The sequence below is a fragment of the Salvelinus fontinalis genome, chromosome 3 (assembly GCF_029448725.1).
Source record: "Salvelinus fontinalis isolate EN_2023a chromosome 3, ASM2944872v1, whole genome shotgun sequence".
In the NCBI taxonomy this organism is placed as follows: domain Eukaryota; kingdom Metazoa; phylum Chordata; class Actinopteri; order Salmoniformes; family Salmonidae; genus Salvelinus; species Salvelinus fontinalis.
The window spans coordinates 55136567-55158400 of NC_074667.1; the positions used below are offsets into that span (position 1 = coordinate 55136567).

General features: G+C 42.1%; 1 protein-coding gene across 7 annotated transcripts in view; it reads left to right on the forward strand.

The window, feature by feature from the left end:
- LOC129851136 (neural cell adhesion molecule L1-like protein) overlaps positions 1 to 21834 on the forward strand; it is a 101589-nt gene that overhangs the window by 64162 nt on the left and 15593 nt on the right. For 5 of the 7 annotated variants that reach the window (XM_055917451.1, XM_055917445.1, XM_055917448.1 and 2 more), the window contains 19 exons: positions 370 to 492; positions 669 to 839; positions 1151 to 1189; positions 1395 to 1506; positions 1638 to 1819; positions 2141 to 2272; positions 2359 to 2499; positions 3442 to 3553; positions 3935 to 4101; positions 4286 to 4451; positions 4563 to 4687; positions 5877 to 5978; positions 6314 to 6511; positions 6715 to 6785; positions 7774 to 7996; positions 10248 to 10363; positions 10620 to 10824; positions 10970 to 11092; positions 18001 to 18180. In XM_055917451.1, coding sequence (XP_055773426.1) covers positions 370 to 492; positions 669 to 839; positions 1151 to 1189; positions 1395 to 1506; positions 1638 to 1819; positions 2141 to 2272; positions 2359 to 2499; positions 3442 to 3553; positions 3935 to 4101; positions 4286 to 4451; positions 4563 to 4687; positions 5877 to 5978; positions 6314 to 6511; positions 6715 to 6785; positions 7774 to 7996; positions 10248 to 10363; positions 10620 to 10824; positions 10970 to 11092; positions 18001 to 18180 — 2688 coding nt within the window. The remainder of the gene's footprint in view (positions 1 to 369; positions 493 to 668; positions 840 to 1150; positions 1190 to 1394; positions 1507 to 1637; positions 1820 to 2140; positions 2273 to 2358; positions 2500 to 3441; positions 3554 to 3934; positions 4102 to 4285; positions 4452 to 4562; positions 4688 to 5876; positions 5979 to 6313; positions 6512 to 6714; positions 6786 to 7773; positions 7997 to 10247; positions 10364 to 10619; positions 10825 to 10969; positions 11093 to 18000; positions 18181 to 21834) is intronic. The other 2 variants (XM_055917449.1, XM_055917450.1) reach the window with 1 other exon arrangement.

Genomic DNA, 21834 nt, shown 5'->3' on the forward strand with positions numbered 1-21834 from the left:
CAGAAGGGAGACTGATCTAGCATCTCCATCATTTCACTTGGTACATTTTTCATTCAGTTCCAAAGCATAGTACATACATCTTCAAAGAAATCCAGACAGAGGGGAACTGTGACTAAATTTGTCCGTGCTTCAACCATTCAGGGTGGCTGACATGCAGCACAACAGTAGTAATAACGTCTATTTTTTTCCTGCAAGCCAATATCTAAAGAAGGTGCTGTAAAATACAATTCACTGGCTCAACACAAGCACCTCCACACACAACCAGCACAAAACACTAGTATCATAGGACTACCACCTGTTGGAGAGAAAGGCAACTACACTGAATGACTGACAAATCATGGTAAACTTTTGTTTATTTTGGGGGGTTAGATGTACCGAAGTTTCCTAAGGAGAAGATTGATCCCATCGAGGTGGAGGAGGGTCAGCCTGTCATTCTGGAGTGTAACCCTCCTAAAGGAATCCCTCCTTTACAGATCTATTGGATGACCATCGGTAAGTGACTAATGACTTCCCAGACCTGACACCCTGACACGCCCTGGAGAGAGGCCTGTCTGAGTCATGTCAAATCCTTTGTGTTGACACCTGCAGTTTTATTGATGCACAATTGCTAAAAAAAACTTACTCAAATGTGGTTTATATGGAATGTCCTCCTCTTTTCACCTTCTCAGGCCTTCAGCACATAGAGCAGGATGACAGGGTGTCCATGGGTCTGAACGGCGACCTGTTCTTCTCTAATGCTCTGGAGAAGGATAGCCACAGAGACTACTGCTGCTTCGCTGCCTTCCCCAAGATACGCACCATCGTACAGAAGAATGCCATGTCTGTCATAGTCAAGAGCAGTAGGTATCAATCTAAAAGACTGTGATTAAGTTTATTTATGATCTCAGCTACAGCAAGGAGCTTGTTATGGTAGGGAAAAGGCTTTGTGTTGATCACCATAATGGTCTCAAGCTCTGATCCAATGCATTTTGTTATTATGATCATGAATATGATTAAGAACATTCCCAATATCCAACAGCATCTCCAAAGTTGTATTTCCCATGCGCTTGATGCCACTGATGTTTTAATTCATTTAAACCACCGCATTGTGTGTCACTTTTGTTCTATGGATGCTTTGTACATTTTCATATGTTACCCACCTTCATTTCAGAAAATTCAAACAATAACTCAAGTAGCGGTCCAGGTCATGGTAAGTTACATTCCATACCATATATCTGTCTGGAACACCCATTTTTCCATACCAGAATGTGATTTGAGGATCCAAAGACTGCATTTTAGGTTAGCAGTTCAAGCAACCCATTCATTGCCTTCTTTGAAAAATCCCTTTAGTATTTAGCAGTTTCACTAACTAACTAAGCATAAAAACACTGATTGTTTCTGTTCCATTCTCAAAGCCAATTCAATCATGGAGAGAAAACCAAGTCTTCTGATGCCCTCTGGTGTCAAGTCGAAGACACAGCTGGTGAAAGGTGACGAGCTACTACTGGAGTGCATTGCAGAGGGCTTGTAAGGAAACCTACCTCTGTATTTTACCAAGGACTGCTTCAACATGATATCTGCTGTACATGCCACTGAATGTAAAGCAATTACAACAACCTGATCATACAACATTTCACTGCCCCTCTTCTTTCATTCAGTCCAACTCCCATGATTGAGTGGTTGAAGATAGACCACAGGCTGCCTGACAGAGTAACAATCGAGAACCATGGGAAACTCCTGAGCATTGACCAGGTTGATGAAGACGACAATGGGAAGTACATGTGTAAGGCTATGAACATCCACGGAATGGCCGTCCACTACTTTGACGTATCAGTGGAAGGTATGTGTGTGTATCTGAAAAATATGCTGTATAGCTTAAACTGCATTTAGGTATTACTGTAGGAAGGTACCTCATAATAGTAACACATTTTCATGAGAAATAGTGCCATCTACGATACATTGAACAAACTGCTTTTCAAGAGGGCATCAAAAGGTCACAATTTCAGAACTGTCTCTGTGTGGTAAGATAACACAAACAAGTATTTTGTGATTTCCATGTAAAACAAAAAAATGGGGCATTTATTGAGATGTGTAAACTGTGGCCTGGTTCCCTCCCTGATTGCAGATGTTTCATGTCTATCTTTGATGTTGGTCTTTCCAGAGCCTCCTCAGTGGGTGTCTGAGCCTGAGAGCCAGCTTAGTATGATTGGCTCAGATGTGCTCATCAATTGCTCCGCCACGGGCACTCCTCAGCCCACCATCCAATGGATGGTGAATGGAAAGCCTATTGAGGGTATGTTCTCAGTGTACCTCAACAAGACATGCATCTCCAGGACTGCCTATTGGTGCACAGCTAATGGATTTCGTTGTTTATTGCAGAGGTCCCAGCATCTAACAGAAAAGAGTTTGATGACAAAATTGTCTTGCACAAAGCCATCTCGACTGACAGTGCCGTCTACCAATGTGAGGCCTCCAACAAACATGGAACCCTGCTAGCCAATGCCAATATCATGATCATGAGTAAGTTTATGGGGCTTCACTGGTTTTAATCTCCACCTCTGAAAATAGCCTTAACTTTCATCTGAGGCTTTATGTTTTATTGGTTACAAATAAATAGTTGCTAAATCTGTCTTAATCACTCTGTTTAACCAGATGCGCCCATCTATTTATAGTTACCCATTAAGTATGAAATTGTATGACAAGGAAAGTGCAGTAAAGAATCCAACTGGTTGCTTGGCAATGGAACGGGCAGCATCTGTTTCTCTGTAATTGCCAGACATTGGCGTTAGGCAGTGGAAGATGGTCTGTGAGTGGTGTTGTGTCTGGTTTGAGAGACAGCTCTGGCACGGGCTCTACCCTGCAGCTCTTGGGCCATGGTGAAGGAATGGCTGTCTGAGCGCCACAGTCCTCCATACGGATTACCCACCCACATCCCCTGTGATTCACTCCGCCTGCTCCCAGGCATTTATATGCTAACCCATTTCTCCAGTCAATTCAGAATTCAATGCCATAACACGAACATGTGCTGCTTTTATAAGAGCAGATAAGAAATTATTTGCTCTTTTTGGCTTTTCAGAAATGTCTGGAGTTTGTCACTGGTCTGTTTCTGGATGCAAAATCACAGCTTTCGTGGAGTGAGACAGACACAGGATGTTTTGGCTAGAAATGATAAGACGCATTTATTTAAAATTTTGCGCTCATTATTCTATTTGTTTTCATTTTTTCTATTTTCATTGACAGTCCAGCCATTCTTTTAAAATAAATGGTAATTAACAAAGAAGGATGACAACATTTTCACCTCAACATTTTGTCTCTCAAATTTTTTTTGACTTTAGTAGTAACTCTTTATAGCCAAATACTGGAAGAAGGAATCTGTTCAAGTGGAGGACCACACTTAAATCCCTTCAAATCTCATTCATATCCCAAACCCTGAATCACTCACTGGGATGTCTCTCCCCACAGATCTGCCTCCTATGATACTGACAGAGGAAGGTCTGGAGTATTCAGCTGTGGAGGGGAAGGTTATAGTGATGCACTGCAAGGTGTTCAGTTCTCCACCCTCTGCTGTTACCTGGTGAGTAGACTCTCCCTAACCCTGGTCCCAGATCAGCATGGGCTTTATCCAGCTCATTCTGCTATTGCTGTCATGTGATGTCATCATTGGCACCCAGGCAATACCAGGCTAGTCCAGCTCCAACCAGTCCTCTCAGAGGCCAGCAGAGAGCAGTAGATATCAACGTGTCAACAGATAGTTATGAAACACCTGTGTACAGAATCTGTTTATCGGTTGGTGCTCCACTGTTTATTGAGGAAATATACAGAAATAAAGCATCTTACACATACACAAAAACTTTAATGAAACATTTTTATCTTGTGATGTGCTCAAAAACATTCTTCTGTAATTTAATTAAATCGCTAGTGGAGACTTTAATTGATTGCTTTGAATGTTTTACAGGAACAAGGAGGACTCCACAGGATCTGTGGAGGGACCAAGGTTTACAGTTCACCAGAATGGATCATTGGAGATCTATAATGTGGAAAAAGAAGACATGGGCCAATACACATGTTACACCAAGAATACTGAAGGGGCGTCTGCTATCACTGCCCTACTGGATGTTAAAGGTATACAACTCAATGAAAGACAGCATTTGTTATAACATACTAGTCTAGGACCATGTGTTTTTTCTGACTATGTGACCTGAAAACTGTCTTACCTAGTTTTCCCTGCTTCAGTCACATAGTCAGAAAACATTGGGTCCTAAACATAACCCTTTACATATACAGTTGTGTGTTTGAACTATCCAAGATCCCACAAAGATATTCCAGGCCCCGGAAGACTTGCAGGTCCTAATAGGAACCACCGCCCAGCTCTCCTGCCTGGCGGTGTACGACAACTCATTCAGTGGCGACTTTGAGATTGTGTGGGAAAAAGACGACATGGAGATAGCCCTAAACCACACAGAGAATTCTGGGTAAGATGAAGCCTTTCTTGTGGTGTTACATATATAAGCCTAGCAGGAAAGTTCACTTGCTTTTTAGATGGCACAGATCAATAGGTTGTCTCTCTTTTTCTCTGCCGATAGATATTTCATAGAGGATGGCATACTGCAGATCGTCAACGTCAGCCACAGAGACCAGGGCATGTACAAGTGTGTGGCCAGTACTCCAATGGATCAGGACACTGCCTCTGCACTACTCATGGTGCTGGGTGAGCAAATTATGTCAAATACATCAAAGCCTGCTCAGACCTAAAGGCTCTATGACGTCCAGCACAACAGAAATGCATGTCACAGTATGGATCCATACCGTATGTTGAAGTCAAGCGTGCCATGGCATAGTACTCAGAGCAGAACATGATTACACATGTCTTCAGATTCAGACCTTGGCTCTGCGTTTACAGTAAAATGCATTTACATTGTTTGATTCCTCTTCAAAAAACAGTGCATTCCAAACACTTAAAAGACACACTCTATCCCCTCAGCCCTCAAATTGAGTAGACACTTCTGATGACGTATCATGACTTCTGACGAGTATACTGTAGTCTTGCAGGACAAGGGGCGAGGGAGGAAGGAATGATTTTTATAATGGACCGCCCTTGCCCAGAAATTCGTCCCTAGTTCATCCCGCGATGTTTGTGTTTTCGTGTTTTTGGGTGCTATATATGCGCTACAGTTAATTATGATTGCATGTCTACTTATATTAACTATATAATTATTAATATACGTCTACCGTACTATAGCTACCAAAATAATTGGCTAACTAACCAGCCTGCCTAGCTGGAACTGGAAGGAAAATGTTTTATTTTTACAATTTCCAAAAGTTAACCAAACAAAAACATCCTTACTTTTACGAGACGTGTTTGTGCCTTCATGTGCATAAGTAGCACAATTTCTAACCTTTTTACATTGCTTTTTACTTACACTTGTGTGTTACCTTATCCATATTGACGTTGAGGTTTTAAGTTTCGGCTGACTTTTCTTAGTGGATGTACAATTATCACGAATTGAATTATGGGGTGTTTCAGGCCTCAAGTGAACATGATAGTACACTTACAAACTCGATCAAAAACGAGGGTTGAGGGGCTTATGTTGCAAACTTTCCTTGTTTGGCTAATCGTTTGACTGACGTACAAGATGGTGAGGGGAATTCCCCCAAGGGCATAAGGCGAGGGTAAGTGGATGAGGGTTTGTCTTTTATGAGTTTGAAACGCAGCCATTGAATGTCTATGACCTGCCAACAAATAACTATGTTACTGCATCATAGTTTTCACTTTCTTTCTTCTCAATTGGTCAGTTTCTGCTTCAAACGTTTTTCCTCAGTCCTTTTCCACTCCAGAGGATTCCCTGTCTTTGTGTGTTATCAAAGCAATGTTGTTGTTGTGGTGGTGGTGTTTTCAGACATCCCACATGCACCTGAGAATTTGGTGCTATCTGAACACAAGGGCAGAAGTGTGAAGCTCAAATGGATCACTGGGGAGGACCACAACAGCTCAACCACTGGTAATAGTCTGGTCATCCACCTGGCTCTGCAAACACAGCAAACACATTACGCAGCTCTGCATGCATGTTGGAGCATCAGGCCTGTAGTATACAGTATACACTGAAAATAACATGGCACATATTTACTCAGAAAATTTTAATTAGTACTTTATTATTGTGTTAGTCTCATGTCAACATCCCAATACAAATTAGTAGTTTAATCTTTTGGAGCAAGTATCCTGCTCAGTGCAGGGTCTGAATAGTTTGCTGCATAGCTGGCTGTTAGGTAAGCCTCCCCTTTGGCAAATGGCTTGGGCAGATTGGGGACTGGTCTGTGTGTCTCACCCTGTCAACAGAGTTCATTATTGAGTATGAGGAGAGCCAGTGGGAGCCGGGGACCTGGAGAGAGCTTCAGAGAGTTCCTGGAAATCACGGCTCGGCAGTCCTCAAACTTTACGGACATGTCGACTATCGCTTCCGAGTGTCTGGAGTTAACACAGTGGGCAGAGGGCGCCCCAGTGAGCCCACAGAGAGATACAAGACCCCTCCCGCAGGTAGGAATTCCTCCACTCATGTTGCCTTGTCCTCCTCGTTCATATCACCGTACAGGCCACCGGAGCTGCCTGCGCTGCTCGTTGAACTTTAAAACACTCATCATCTGAGATAATTGATTCCACTCTTGTTGATACCAAGGTCTCTTATGTGCACATTTCACAGGAGATTTCTGCCAAAATCCATATTTCTTCTCTCTCACCAGCCCCTGACAAGAACCCTGAAAATATCAAAATTGAAGGTCATTTGCCACATGAAATGGATATCAACTGGGAGGTAAGAAACAGAATGTGGTTCCTTCAATATACTGTACCTTCCCTGAATACGTATGCACCTTTCTGAATACTGAATATTTCACAGGAGTTATATTTTTGTGGAAATCAAAAACTCTCTTCATTCAAAGAGAAAATAAGCTAGAATAGTGTACACTCTTAGAAAAAATGTGCTATCTAGAAACTAAAAGGGTAAATCCGTTTTTGTTCCAAGTAGAACCCTTTTGAGTTCCATGTTAGACACACTACATGGAACCCAAAATAGTTCTATCTGGAACCACAAAGGGTTATCCTATACTTATAGGGACAGCTGAAGAAGAACCCTTTTGGAACCCTTTTTTCTAAGAGTGTTACATGCAATTATAAATAAGAATCGCTCAGAAATCAAATATCCATGCTGTTGATATTTCATATTGTTGATTTATAACTTTAGAAGAGCTATTTTGGATGGTGAATTGGATTGCTATCAAAGCTGCTCATTGTGGTGCTTTTATTAGAAAGTGAAAAGAGAGGAGAGAAGATTTCTTACATGTACAGTAATAAATTCAGCTTTATTGTAAAAAGATTCATCTCACCCCCACTTATATTATCTTCCTGCTCCTGCAGAGTAATGTAGCTTCTGAATTGATGAGCTCTCTCATTGTTAATGATTTGCTTTTGTGGATAATAGTGTCTTATTCTATTTCCCATCATGGTCAGCCATTGTGAGGAAAGCACTAGATCTCTCTATAATCTGTGAAGCCTGCTCTTTATATCAGAGGGGTGGTTCAGAGCTGCCTGGACACAGCACCCAGCCAAATGTCTAATTGTTTTACTGATTTTATATTATCAAAGCCTAATTAGGATCCAAGTGTATGGGCTTGTCATTATAATCCTGCAATAGCCTAGATGAAGAAAGACATATAAAGAGATCCTTGCTTAATTGTTCAAGTTCCTATAAAATGGTAATAATCTGTGTGTTACTGTTATTCTTACCTTCCTCGCTCTTGCAGCCATTGTCCCCCATTGAACACAATGGGCCAGGCCTTGAATATAAGGTGAGTTATAAGAGACAGCATGTGGAGGAGGACTGGCGGGAGCATGTGGTGAAGAGACACTCGTTTGTGGTGAAGGATACTCCCACGTTTGTGCCATATGAGATCAGGATCCAGGCAAGGAACCACCAGGGATGGGGACCTGAACCCAAAGTGGTGACGGGCTACTCTGGAGAAGACTGTGAGTGACTTAAACACAGAGAGTTTCTATGTTTATTTCACAATAATGATACTATTGAAATGTACAAGGATAATATGGTAGAGTATGTACTATTCAGCTGTGTGTATGGTAGGCTACAGTCCTTAAAATATAGACTCCTATCTCTGAAAAGGCCAAAGTAGCTGATGAAATGTGTGATATGCATGTAGTACCTTTATTGAGCTAAAACTCTCTTTTAGAAGTCATAAACCACTTCATTTCATGCTGGTTTGTATTTATTTATATTTCCATCTTCATCTTTAGCTTTCTTTTGGACTTGCCCTCAGGAAGTTACCTCAGGTGGTCAAATACAATGTTATAGATTAAAAAAGCACCTCAACCTTGTTAAGAATGTTTTGTCTTCCTTTAGAGGTTTCGTAATACTTTGTTGTCATCCTGTCTTGTATCATCGCTTAGGCAATAGCAGTGAGCCCCACACTAGTTCCTACCTTGTGAAAGTGGTATATCATATTATTTAGATGCAGTCACTGATCTATAGATTCATATTTTACAGAAACATATCTTTGAAGCATCTAAATACTCAACCCAGCCAATACTAAACATATATTATGATCTGGTGGATCGTTCACCATAAAGCTGAGCTTATACACTGCTCAACAAAATAAAGGGAACACTAAAATAACACATCCTAGATCTGAATGAATGAAATATTCTTATTAAATACTTTTTTCTTTACATAGTTGAATGTGCTGACAACAAAATCACACAAAAATTATCAATGGAAATCAAATTTATCAACCCATGGAGGTCTGGATTTGGAGTCACACTCAAAATTAAAGTGGAAAACCAGACTATAGGCTGATCCAACTTTGATGTAATGTCCTTAAAACAAGTCAAAATGAGGCTCAGTAGTGTGTGTGGCCTCCACGTGCCTGTATGACCTCCCTACAACGCCTGGGCATGCTCCTGATGAGGTGGCGGATGGTCTCCTGAGGGATCTCCTCCCAGACCTGGACTAAAGCATCCGCCAACTCCTGGACAGTCTGTTGTGCAACGTGGCGTTGGTGGATGGGAGCGAGACATGATGTCCCAGATGTGCTCAATTGGATTCAGGTCTGGGGAACGGGCGGGCCACTCCAGCCACATGAGGTCTAGCATTGTCTTGCATTAGGAGGAACCCAGGGCCAACCGCACCAGCATATGGTCTCACAAGGGGTCTGAGGATCTCATCTCGGTACCTAATGGCAGTCAGGCTACCTCTGGCGAGCACATGGAGGGCTGTGCGGCCCCCCAAAGAAATGCCACCCCACACCATGACTGACCCACCGCCAAACCGGTCATGCTGGAGGATGTTGCAGGCAGCAGAACGTTCTCCACAGCGTCTCCAGACTCTGTCATGTCTGTCACATGTGCTCAGTGTGAACCTGCTTTCATCTGTGAAGAGCACAGGGCGCCAGTGGCGAATTTGCCAATCTTGGTGTTCTCTGGCAAATGCCAAACGTCCTGCACGGTGTTGGGCTGTAAGCACAACCCCCACCTGTGGACGTCGGGCCCTCATACCACCCTCATAGAGTCTGTTTCTGACCGTTTGAGCAGACACATGCACATTTGTGGCCTGCTGGAGGTCATTTTGCAGGGCTCTGGCAGTGCTCCTCCTGCTCCTCCTTGCATAAAGGCGGAGGTAGCGGTCCTGCTGCTGGGTTGTTGCCCTCCTACGGCCTCCTCCACGTCTCCTGATGTACCGGCCTGTCTCCTGGTAGCGCCTACATGCTCTGGACACTACGCTGACAGACACAGCAAACCTTATTGCCACAGCTCGCATTGATGTGCCATCCTGGATGAGCTGCACTACCTGAGCCACTTGTGTGGGTTGTAGACTCCGTCTCATGCTACAACTAGAGTGAAAGCACCGCCAGCATTCAAAAGTGACCAAAACATCAGCCAGGAAGCATAGGAACTGAGAAGTGGTCTGTGGTCACCACCTGCAGAACCACTCATTTGTTGGGGGTGTCTTGCTAATTGCCTATAATTTCCACCTGTTGTCTATTCCATTTGCACAACAGCATGTGAAATGTATTGTCAATCAGTGTTGCTTCCTAAGTGGACAGTTTGATTTCACAGAAGTGTGATTGACTTGTAGTTACATTGTGTTGTTTAAGTGTTCCCTTTATTTTTTTGAGCAGTGTATTTCACATGTTGGGTTGATCTTTACAGTACTTAGTGTGACAACGGGGCTGAATGGACTGTGATGTGAGTGTATTTGGCCCTGCAGTCCCCTCTGCGGCTCCTGATGATGCAGCGGTGGAGGTGATGAACAACTCGCTGGTCAAGGTCAGCTGGACGCGTGTTCACAAGAACAAGCTGCATGGACATCTAGGAGGCTACAGGGTAATTCTTTAAAACAGCCCTGAAACTTTCAGACACAGTTTAAAGGGAGAGACCCTGACCTCACTGGATCTCCTGGACCTATCACCCCACTTTGTCTCCCTAATGCTGGCAGCGCACTGTTACCTTACACAGGCCACTAGCGCAAAATACTATGACCCAGACTATAGCCTTCCCCATTCATGATTTATTGTCCTTTTCTCACATACGATCTGTTAGATTAATAACACTGTGTGTCCTTCTGTCATGGCGGTGTCAGATAAACTGGTGGCGGCTGCGTAGTCTGCTGGACTCAAAGAAGACCTACGGGGACAAACACACTCTGACATTCCCGGGGGACCGGAACCATGCCATGGTACCAGGGCTCACGCCCTTCTCTGAGTACAGCCTCATCGTCATGACCTTCAACAGGCGAGGCAATGGGCCAGGTAGCCACGCCGTCAACTTCAAAACCCCAGAGGGAGGTAAGACAGGAGGGGAGAGGGGCGTGCCATGGAACATATTAATTCACTACGGTGCAACTGAAGAAGAAAATAAACTATCTGGACACAAGCTTATTGTGTTACGCATGAATCATTTTTACTACTTGTATATTTGTTTGTTTCCCAGTTCCAGAGAAAACCCCAGTTTTCAGGGTCACAGATGTTCAGAAGCACACTGTCACTCTCAGCTGGGCACCTCCCCTGGAGGTCAACGGAGTCCTTACAGGATACCTGCTAGAGTATCAGCTGAGTATGTACAAATCTTTAATCTTCCCTGTTAAACTGCAGTCTCTGACATGCACCAGGCTCCCTTCATTCAATATGTCTAGCAACTCCTTGATCTTACCACTATGATATATTGCTGTGCTTATGAGTGGTACTACAGTGCATTTTTTAATGCTTTGTTAATGATAGTCTCAAGTTTAGCTCCTACAGCTGGTGTGAAATGTTTGTCTTATTATAGAAATGTGGGAAAATACATGCAGAGCTTTGATCGTGAAGATCCACAGGTTTAAATCTCACAAGTGGTTGCATGAGAATATGATCAAATGGAGAACAAAAACTCAGATGAAAAATACCCTCAAGGAGAAAAGAATGAGGGTTGAATAAATGTTAAACGTCTGTTATTGGATGGCATCAGAAAGCATGGAAGTGGATATCCAGTGTGACTCATTGATAGTGTAACCCAGAATGACCCCCTTGGTGAGAGAGGGGTCAGTATCTGGTCAGGGTGTGGCCTGTGTGGTGTGTTGTGATCCGGCACCAGCAGCGCTGATCAAGGCCAGCGTGTCACAGCCTTTTAAGGTCTTGGTTACTGACCCCATCCTGTCCACCGGGGACTTCGTCACAACCAACGGCCCAGATTAAACAGTCACAGGACAACAATAATGTGCATGTGTGTGTGTCCCCCCCTGGCCTGAAACAATAATGATGATGAGACTGATTACAACGTTTCAAAGACGGCTTTGCAAAGTAACTCTCCGCTGCACATGAGGGTCAAAAGTGTCATGTTGTATTTCAGAAGAAGGGATGTTTTCATTATGCAATCATGATAAAGCTGATGGACTCTTTTGAAGTGAGGGTTTTTGAAGGAAGTGATGTTAATGGTAAAGAAAATGCACCAGAGGAAGCAGCAGAGGAATTGAAAGGCTGCTGCAAAACTGTTCCAGGGCTGAGCCCAGCTTCTTAGAGGTTATTTGCTAACTTAATATTTCACAGGTTTCACAGGACCTACACTGTTACATTAATGGCTGATTCCATCTCTAGGGAAGCAAGAACCAGCTAACAATGCAAATCAGATGTTGTTCATAGGTTGCACCTCCTTCACTCGGAAGTGTCATGCCATTGTTGTGAATAGTAGTGTCCTAAAGTCGTGATAAGCCCAGTCATTCTGGATGGAGGCTAACGACTGTTTAGTCTAAATTACACTATAGTGCCTGGAAATACGATGACATTGCTAAAGTAGTCAAATGTTCAGTAGGAAACAACTTTGCCAGCATTATCATGTCATCAAATTTACTTTAGACAGATGGAAATGTTGTCATTGGCTAGCAAAGTTTGTCAAGAATAGCTAGCAGGGCTAACAGTAGCTAGCTAAAATCTGGTGTCCTCTCCTCAATCTTAGCTAACTAGCTAACGTTATGCTGCGTCTAAAGTCAATCTGGCAACATCAAAATGATTAAAAAGGTTTTCCTTGTAATTATTTGCCTCCTATTGAATGGCATTGTATTTCTAAGCCACTCTAATGCACTTTTGATTCAATCTTTATCAGCGCTCATTGACAATTGAGTAGAATTCTCAGTTGGCCATCAGTCCAAAACAAACATTCAAAACAAAATTGTGACGAAACATGCAACCCATGATTACATTCTCACACAATGTGGTCCTATATCTACCAAACCCACAACATATTATGAGTGTCCTTTTCAAATGATCAATCAAATGCTTATTTTGTCCTTCTGTATCAGAGAGATCCTTTGTGTTCATTAATAGATCCAAGATGGCGTAGCAGTGAAGACGTGTTTTTGTTCGTCCTCTCGTGTACTTTTGTATTTTTCTTCTTTTTTTGTATATATTTCAATATTATTTTCACTCTTTTCAAATCAAGTTTATTTTATATAGCCCTTCGTACATCAGCTAATATCTCGGAGTGCTGTACAGAAACCCAGCCTAAAACCCCAAACAGCAAGCAATGCAGGCGTAGAAGCACGGTGGCTAGGAAAAACTCCCTAGAAAGGCCAAAACCTAGGAAGAAACCTAGAGAGGAACCAGGCTATAAGGGGTGGCCAGTCCTCTTCTGGCTGTGCCGGGTGGAGATTATAACAGAACATGGCCAAGATGTTCAAAATGTTCATAAATGACAAGCATGGTCAAATAATAATCAGGAATAAATGTCAGTTGGCTTTTCATAGCCGATCATTAAGAGTTGACAACAGCAAGTCTGGGACAGGTAGGGGTTCCATAACCGCAGGCAGAACAGTTGAAACTGGAACAGCAGCAAGGCCAGATGGACTGGGGACAGCAAGGAGTCATCATGCCCGGTAGTCCTGACGTATGGTCCTAGGGCTCAGGTCCTCCGAGAGAGAGAAAGAAAGAGAGAAGGAGAGAATTAGAGAGAGCATACTTAAATTCACACAGGACACTGGATAAGACAGGAGAAGTACTCCAGTTATAACCAACTGACCCTAGCCCCCCGACACATAAACTACTGCAGCATAAATACTGGAGGCTGAGACAGTATTAAGTATTTTCCATTTTAATTTCATTTTAACTTCTTTGGGCTGCAAGCCCGAAGCCAGGCACAATATGACAACAGCCACTTCAAGTGCAGGGCGCAAAATTCAAAATATATTTTTTAGAAATATTTAACTTTCACACATTAACAAGTCCAATACAGCATATGAAAGATAAACATCTTGTGAATCCAGCCAACATGTCCGATTTTTAAAATGTTTTACAGCGAAAACACCACATATATTTATGTTAGCTCACCACCAAATACAAAAAAGGACAGACATTTTTCACAGCACAGGTAGCATGCACAAAGCCAACCTAACTATCCAAGAACCAACCAAACTAACTAAGAAACAACTTCATCAGATGACAGTCTTATAACATGTTATACAATAAATCTATGTTTTGTTCGAAAAATGTGCATATTTGAGGTATAAATCAATTTTACATTGCAGCTACCATCACAGCTACCGTCACAAATAGGACCGAAGCAGCCAGAGTAATTACAGACACCAACGTCAGATACCTAAATACTCATCATAAAACATTTCTGAAAAATCGAAGGTGTATAGCAAATTAAAGACAAACATCTTGTGAATCCAGCCAATATTTCCGATTTTTTTAAGTGTTTTACAGCGAAAACACAATATAGCATTATATTAGCTTACTACAATAGCCTACCACACTACCGCATTCATTCATCAAGGCTCGTTAGCGATAGCAATAGGCACGTTAGGGATAGCGAATAAACCAGCAAAAGATATATAATTTTTGACTAAACTTGATAAGCTTCATCAGATGACAGTCCTATAAGATCAGCTTACACATACGTTTTGTTCGAAAATGTGCATATTTAGAGCTGAAATCAGTGGTTATACATTGTGCTAACGTAGCATCTTTTTCCCAGAATGTGCGGATATTTTTATGGCACTCAACTATTCTGACCAAATAACTATACATAAACGTTACTAAAAAATACATGTTGTATAGGAAATGATAGATACACTAGTTCTTAATGCAATCGCCGTGTTAGAATTCTAAAAATAACTTCATTACGACATCCAGCTTAGGTATAGCGAGAAAGTACCCAAAATCTGGGCGCAAACGACTATTTCACATGTTCGACAGATATATGAAATAGCATCATAAAATGGGTCCTACTTTTGACGATCTTTCATCAGAATGTTGTACAAGGGGTCCTTTGTCGGGAACAATCGTTGTTTGGATTTAGAATGTCCTCTTCTCCAGTCAATTAGCACAGAAAGCTAGCAAAGTGGCGCGAAGCTCTCCTTCCTGAACAAAGGCACACAACGCAACACGCCTAATGTCCCGAAAATATTTCAATAATCTAATAAAACTATATTGAAAAAACATACTTTACGATGATATTGTCACATGTATCAAATAAAATCAAAGCCGGAGATATTAGTCTTCTATAACGACAGCTGTACAGAAGGCAAAACCAGGTCCCTTCACGCGCTCTCCAGAAAACAGGAAACTGGTGACACGTCATACAAAGAGCTATTGTTCGACCCCAGATCAAGTTACACACTCCATTTCTTCTCTCACTGCCTGTCGACATCTAGTGGAAGACGTATGAAGTGCATGTATACTGATATATATCAAGGACATTTATAGGCAGGCCCTAGAACAGAGTATCGATTTCAGATTTTCCACTTCCTGTCAGGAAGTTTGCTGCAAAATGAGTTCTGTTTAACTCACAGATATAATTCAAACGGTTTTAGAAACTAGAGAGTTTTTTCTATCCAATAGTAATAATAATATGCATATTGTACGAGCAAGAATTGAGTACGAGGCCGTTTGAAATGGGCACCTTTTATCCGGCTACTCAATACTGCCCCTGCAGCCCAAACAGGTTAATTCGATTATACCTTCCGGTAACCTGCCTCACCCAATGTGATACGGAATCGCTGTTATTTTTAATTTTAGAACACATTCAAGAACCACCAGAAGCTAATTAGCTACAAGCTATTTAGTCATTGTTAGCCACTGCTATCGGCTTTTACGTTCTGCACAGATACCAGCCCTGTTTTTTAGCCTGGATAATACTTGCCAATCTACCAGTATTGGACTATCTCTCCACTACAACGCCGGATTCCTGCCGTAAATCCCTGGACCACCACTTCTGATCTTCACAGCTAGGTAGTGGCTAACGCCCCTGCCACGAAGCTAGCACCAGTTAGCCGTGAGCCATGCGCATCTCCCGGCTAGCGAACTAAATTCTACAATACCTCTTTCGCCATCTGGTTTGGATCCTCTGGCGCCCCGCCGCACCACCACGACTGGTCTGCCGACGAATACTCCATCCGCTGTGCCTTCAACCGGCCTCTGTCGGAGCAGACGCTCCTACTAGCCCCGGGCTACTAACTTTAAACGCCGTGTCACCCGCATGCTAGCGTAGTGGCGACTACTCCGCGGCTTCCCTGTTCCATCTACTGCTGCCCCCTGGACACTATGATCACTTGGCTACATAGCTGATGCCTGCTGGACTGTCCATTAATTCACAGTACTCCATTCTGTTTATTTTTTTTATCTGTCGGCCCCAGCCGCGAACTCAGGCTCTGGGTGTAGTTATTCCGACCCTCTCTGCCTAGTCATCGCCATTTTACCTGCTGTTGTTGTGTTAGCTGATTAGCTGTTGCTGTCTCACCTGTTGTCTTAGCTAGCTCTCCCAATCAATACCTGCCATTGATTTATGCCTTGCTGTATGTCTCTCTCAAATGTCAATATGCCTTGTATACTGTTGTTCAGGTTAGTTATCATTGTTTTAGTTGATAATGGAGCTCCTAGTTCCACTCTTCATGCCTCTGACACCTCCTTTGTCCCACCTCCCACACATGCGGTGACCTCACCCATTATAACCAGCATGTCCAGAGATACAATCTCTCTTATCATCACCCGGTGCCTGGGCTTACCTCCGCTGTACCCGCACCCCACCCGTCTGCCCATTATGCCCTGAATCTATTCTACCACACCCTGAAATCTGCTCCTTTTATTCTTTGTCCCCAATGCTCTAGGCGACCAGTTTTGATAGCCTATAGCCTTTAGCTACTCCTCCTCTGTTCCTTAGGTGACGTGGAGGTAAACCCAGGCCCTGCATGTCCCCAGGCACCCTCATTTGTTGACTTCTGTGATCAAAAAAGCCTTGGTTTCATGCATGTCAACATCAGAAGCCTCCTCCCTAAGTTTGTTTTACTCAATGCTTTAGCACACTCTGCCAACCCTGATGTCCTTGCCGTGTCTGAATCCTGGCTTAGGAAGGCCACCAAAAATTCTGAGATTTCCATATCCAACTATAACATTTTCCGTCAAGATAGAACTGCCAAAGGGGGTGGAGTTTCAATCTACTGCAGAGATAGCCTGCAAAGTAATGTCATACTTTCCAGGTCCATACGCAAACAGTTCGAACTTCTAATTTTTAAAATTAATCTCTCCAGAAATAAGTCTCTCACTGTTGCTGCCTGCTACCGACCCTCAGCTCCCAGCTGTGCCCTTGACACCGTTTGTGAATTGATTGCCCCCCATCTAGCTTAAAAGTTTGTTCTGTTAGGTGACCTAAACTGGGATATGCTTAACACCCCGGCAGTCCTACAATCTAAGCTAGATGCCCTCAATCTCACACAAATCATCAAGGAACCCACCAGGTACAACCCTAAATCTGTAAACATGGGCACCCTCATAGACTTTATCCTGACCAACTTGCCCTCCAAATACACCTCTGCTGTCTTCAATCAAGATCTCAGCGATCACTGCCTCATTGCCTGTATTCGCTACGGGTCCGCGGTCAAACGACCACCCCTCATCACTGTCAAACGCTCCCTAAAACACTTTTGCGAGCATGCCTTTCTAATTGACCTGGCCCGGGTATCCTGGAAGGATATTGACCTCATCCCGTCAGTTGAGGATGCCTGGTCATTCTTTAAAGGTAACTTCCTCACCATCTTAGATGAGCATGCCCCGTTCAAAAAATGGAGAACTAAGAACAGATATAGCCCTTGGTTCACTCCAGACCTGACTGCCCTCGACCAGCACAACAACATCCTGTGGCGGACTGCAATAGCAGCGAATAGTCCCCGCGATATGCAACTGTTCAGGGAAGTCAGGAACCAATACACGCAGTCAGTCAGGAAAGCAAAGGCTAGCTTTTTCAAGCACAAATTTGCATCCTGTAGCTCTAACTCCAAAAAGTTCTGGGACCCTTTTTTCCCCCTACTGTGTTATTGACTTGTTTATTGTTTACTCCATGTGTAACTCTGTGTTGTCTGTTCACACTGCTATCCTTTCGCAGTTGTAAATGAGAACTTGTTCTCAACTAGCCTACCTGGTTAAATAAAGGTGAAATATCTATATATATATTTTTAAATACATGAAGACACGTTTAATCGCGTCTCTGTGTGTGTTTAGTCAACGACACAGAGGAGGTGGGTGTCCTGCAGACTGTGGACATCAGCAACCCTGACATCACCACGTGGGTCCTGCAGAACCTGGAGGCCATCAGCAGATATAAGTTCTACCTGCGCCCCTGCACCAGGGTGGGCTGTGGGCCCCGGGTCAGCAAGGAGAGCACCACCACGCCTGAAGCACGTAAGTCACACAGGCCGAGTTGTGGCAGGGGGATACTGGATGGAATCCTTTGAGAATGGAAGGGGGGTATGGGTGTATTGTTGGAGAAAATAGCAAGACGTGGTAGCAGGAATTTGTATTAGAGGGATGATGTACTCTGTAAATGACCAAGCCTGTACACCGTAAATGACCAAGCCTGTACACTGTAGATGACCAAGCCATTTCAGTAATGTATTAGCTCATTGAATTTCAGGGACTATGATATTGGCTCTGACTGCCAGGCTTTTCATATCTCCATCTAAGTAATGTTTGTGGGTAAACAATATCATAAGGGTGTGAGAAGGGGTTTCATTCATCATTGTCATAAAAGAGCAAATGCTTATTGATTTGAAGGAGAAAGCGAGCTATGAAACAAATGGCTGGAAAGGAGAATTGCCTTCAGCAAGGGAAAATGCACATTTTCTGCATCGTATTGTATAATTATATAGGAATTGGTAAGGTAAGTAGATTGCCATTGCAATGTTTGGCTCATGCATGTGACACAACATTTTCATCTTATGAATTCTATGTCAGTTCTACTTCAGTGGAGTGGTAGATGTACTCTGTCGGAACCAGGCCAAGCTCAATTCAACTGAGTCTTTGGGAGTGGAGATAAGGGGGTGACACCAGTCAAAGATGATTAGAATCTAATGAAAATAAGCAAGTGCACTTGAATGTGTAATGTAGGGTCTGCACTGTGGTGCCACATCACACATAGCCTCTGTCTAACAATAGTAATAATTGATTTGGATACTCTCTAATCGTAAGGGCTTGTAAATTGAAATAAATGGTTAACAAAACATAGCATCCTTTTCAATCAAACACAGTAAGCAGGCTTCTGGGATTAATGAAATGCAAGAATGCATGTTTAGATTGATTTACTAAACAAAACACCATTATGGTATGAAATCAAAATAAATATGCTTTCTCCGAGTGTGGGAGTAATGTCAAATCAAATCCTGTTTTATTTGTCACGTGCTTTGTAAATAACAGGTGTAGACTAATAGTGAAATGCTAACTTACGGGCCCTTCCCAACATTGCAGAGAGGATAATAACACAAGGAGTAAATACCCAATGAAGTAACAATAACTTGGCTATATACACGGGGTCCCAGTACCAAGTCAATGTGCAGGAGTATGAGGTAATTGAGGTAGATGCATTGCCTTCAGAAAGTATTCATACCCCTTGAGTTATTCTACATTTTGTTGCTAGACATCATTGCTAGATAACCATTTTCAGGTCTTGCCATATATTTTTTGTAAATTTAAGTCAAAACTGTAACTCGGCCAGGCAGGAACATTAACTGTCTGCTTGGTGAGGAACTCCAGTGTAGATTTGGCCTTGTGTTTTAGTTTAACTTCTCTGGGATATGTGGGACGCTAACGTCCTACTTGGCCAAAAGCCAGTAAAAATGCAGAGCGCCAAATTCAAAGAAATTACTATAAAAATCTAACTTTCATGAAATTACACATGAAAGACACCAAATTAAAGCTGCACTTGTTGTGAATCCAGCCAACGTGTCTGATTTCAAAAAGGATTTACGGAGAAAGCACACCTTGCGATTATGTTAGGTCAGTACATAGCCACAGAAAAACACAGCCATTTTCCCAGCCAAAGAGAGGAGTAACAAAAAGCAGAAATAGAGATAGAAATTAATCACTAACCTTTGATGATCTTCATCAGATGACACTCATAGGACTTCATGTTACACAATACATGTATGTTTTGTTCGGTAAAGTTCATATTTATATCCAAAAATCTGAGTTTAGGCGGGACGATACTGTCTCACTTGGCCAAAAGCCAGAGAAAATGCAGAGCGCCAAATTCAAATAAATTACTATAAAAATCCAACTTTCATTAAATCACACATGAAAGATACCAAATTAAAGCTACACTGGTTGTGAATCCAGCCAACATGTCATAATTGAAATAGGCTTTTCGGCGAAAGCAAACAATGCTATTATCTGAGGATAGCACCATAGTAAACAAAGAGAGAGAAGCATATTTCAACCCTGCAGGCGCGACACAAAACGCAGAAGTAAAAATATAATTCATGCCTTACCTTTGACGAGCTTCTGTTGTTGGCACTCCAATATGTCCCATAAACATCACAAATGGTCCTTTTGTTTGATTAATTCCATCAATATATATATCCAAAATGTCAATTTATTTGGCGCGTTTGATCCAGAAAATCACCGGTTCCAACTTGAGCAACGTGACTACAAAATATCTCAAAGGTTACCTGTGAACTTTGCCAAAACATTTCAAACTACTTTTGTAATACAACTTTAGGTATTTTTTTACGTAAATAATCAATAAAATTGAAGACGCAATGATCTGTGTTCAATAGAGGATTAAAACAAACTGTAGCTAGCTTTCTGGTCACGCGCCTCTTTCTGGTCACGCGCTGTACTTCTTCATTACACAAAGGAAAAACCCTTAACCAATTTCTAAAGACTGTTGACATCCAGTGGAAGCAGTGGGAACTGCAAGAAGGTCCCTTAGAAATCTGGATTCCCAATGAAAATTCATTGAAAAGAGAGTGACCTCAAAAAAAAAAAATCTGAATGGTTTGACCTCGGGGTCTCGCCTGCCAAATAAGTGCTGTTATACTCACAGACATGACTCAAACAGTTTTAGAAACTTCAGAGTGTTTTCTATCCAAATCTACTAATAATATGCATATCTTTTCTTCTGGAGATGAGTAGTTGGCAGTTGGATTTGGGTATGCTTTTCATCCAAACGTGAAAAATATCCTAGAGAAGTTAATGTCCTGCTGAAAGATGAATTCATCTCCCAGTGTCTGCTGAAAAGCAGACTGAACCATGTTTTCCTCTAGGATCTTGCCTGTGATTAGCTCTATTCTATTTTTATTATTTTATCCTGAAAAACTCCCCAGTCCTTAACCATTAGAAGCATACCCATAACATGATTCAGCCACCACTATGCTTGAAAATATGGAGAGTAGGACTCAGTATAGTTGAATATTTTCCTGGTATTTTACAAATGTTCCCGCCAAACCGGAAGTGTCATTCAAAAGCGTTATAAAGCATACAAATATGTCTGGATTTGATTAGAGCTTTGATCAGCATGAAAATTCAAACCTGATGCTACCTGACCCTGATGAACCATATATTAAATACATTAACAACATTTAATGAGCACAAGCCCAAAATAGACCAAATAATTGTGCCTTTATCCAATACACGTGTAGGCGACTGCACATTATGCTCAACAGAAAAACATAAAAGCCCATAGATGTAGCTAGCTGTATGCTATCTTGGGTAAATAAATGAATCTAGCTCCAGTAGGCTAATATTTTTGAGTGTGAACTGTTTTACTGTATTGTATTATATGGACTGGAATTATGCACATCTTTCAAACCATGATAAAGCAGAAGAGAACATGTGATTCTGGTGCAGCACATGCAGCCTACAAAGTTACAAGTATAGGCTAGCAAATTTGATTATAACGTTGAAATATAATAGAGCCTGTTTGTAAAAGTAGTTTATATACACCTTTCCTAATATTTCCCCTAATGTTATTAGCTTACCTCCTCTTTCTCTATTGTTGCTTTGTTCCTTCCTAACTTTCAACAGTTAATATAAATATGTTTCGTTGTCCTTATCTTCATC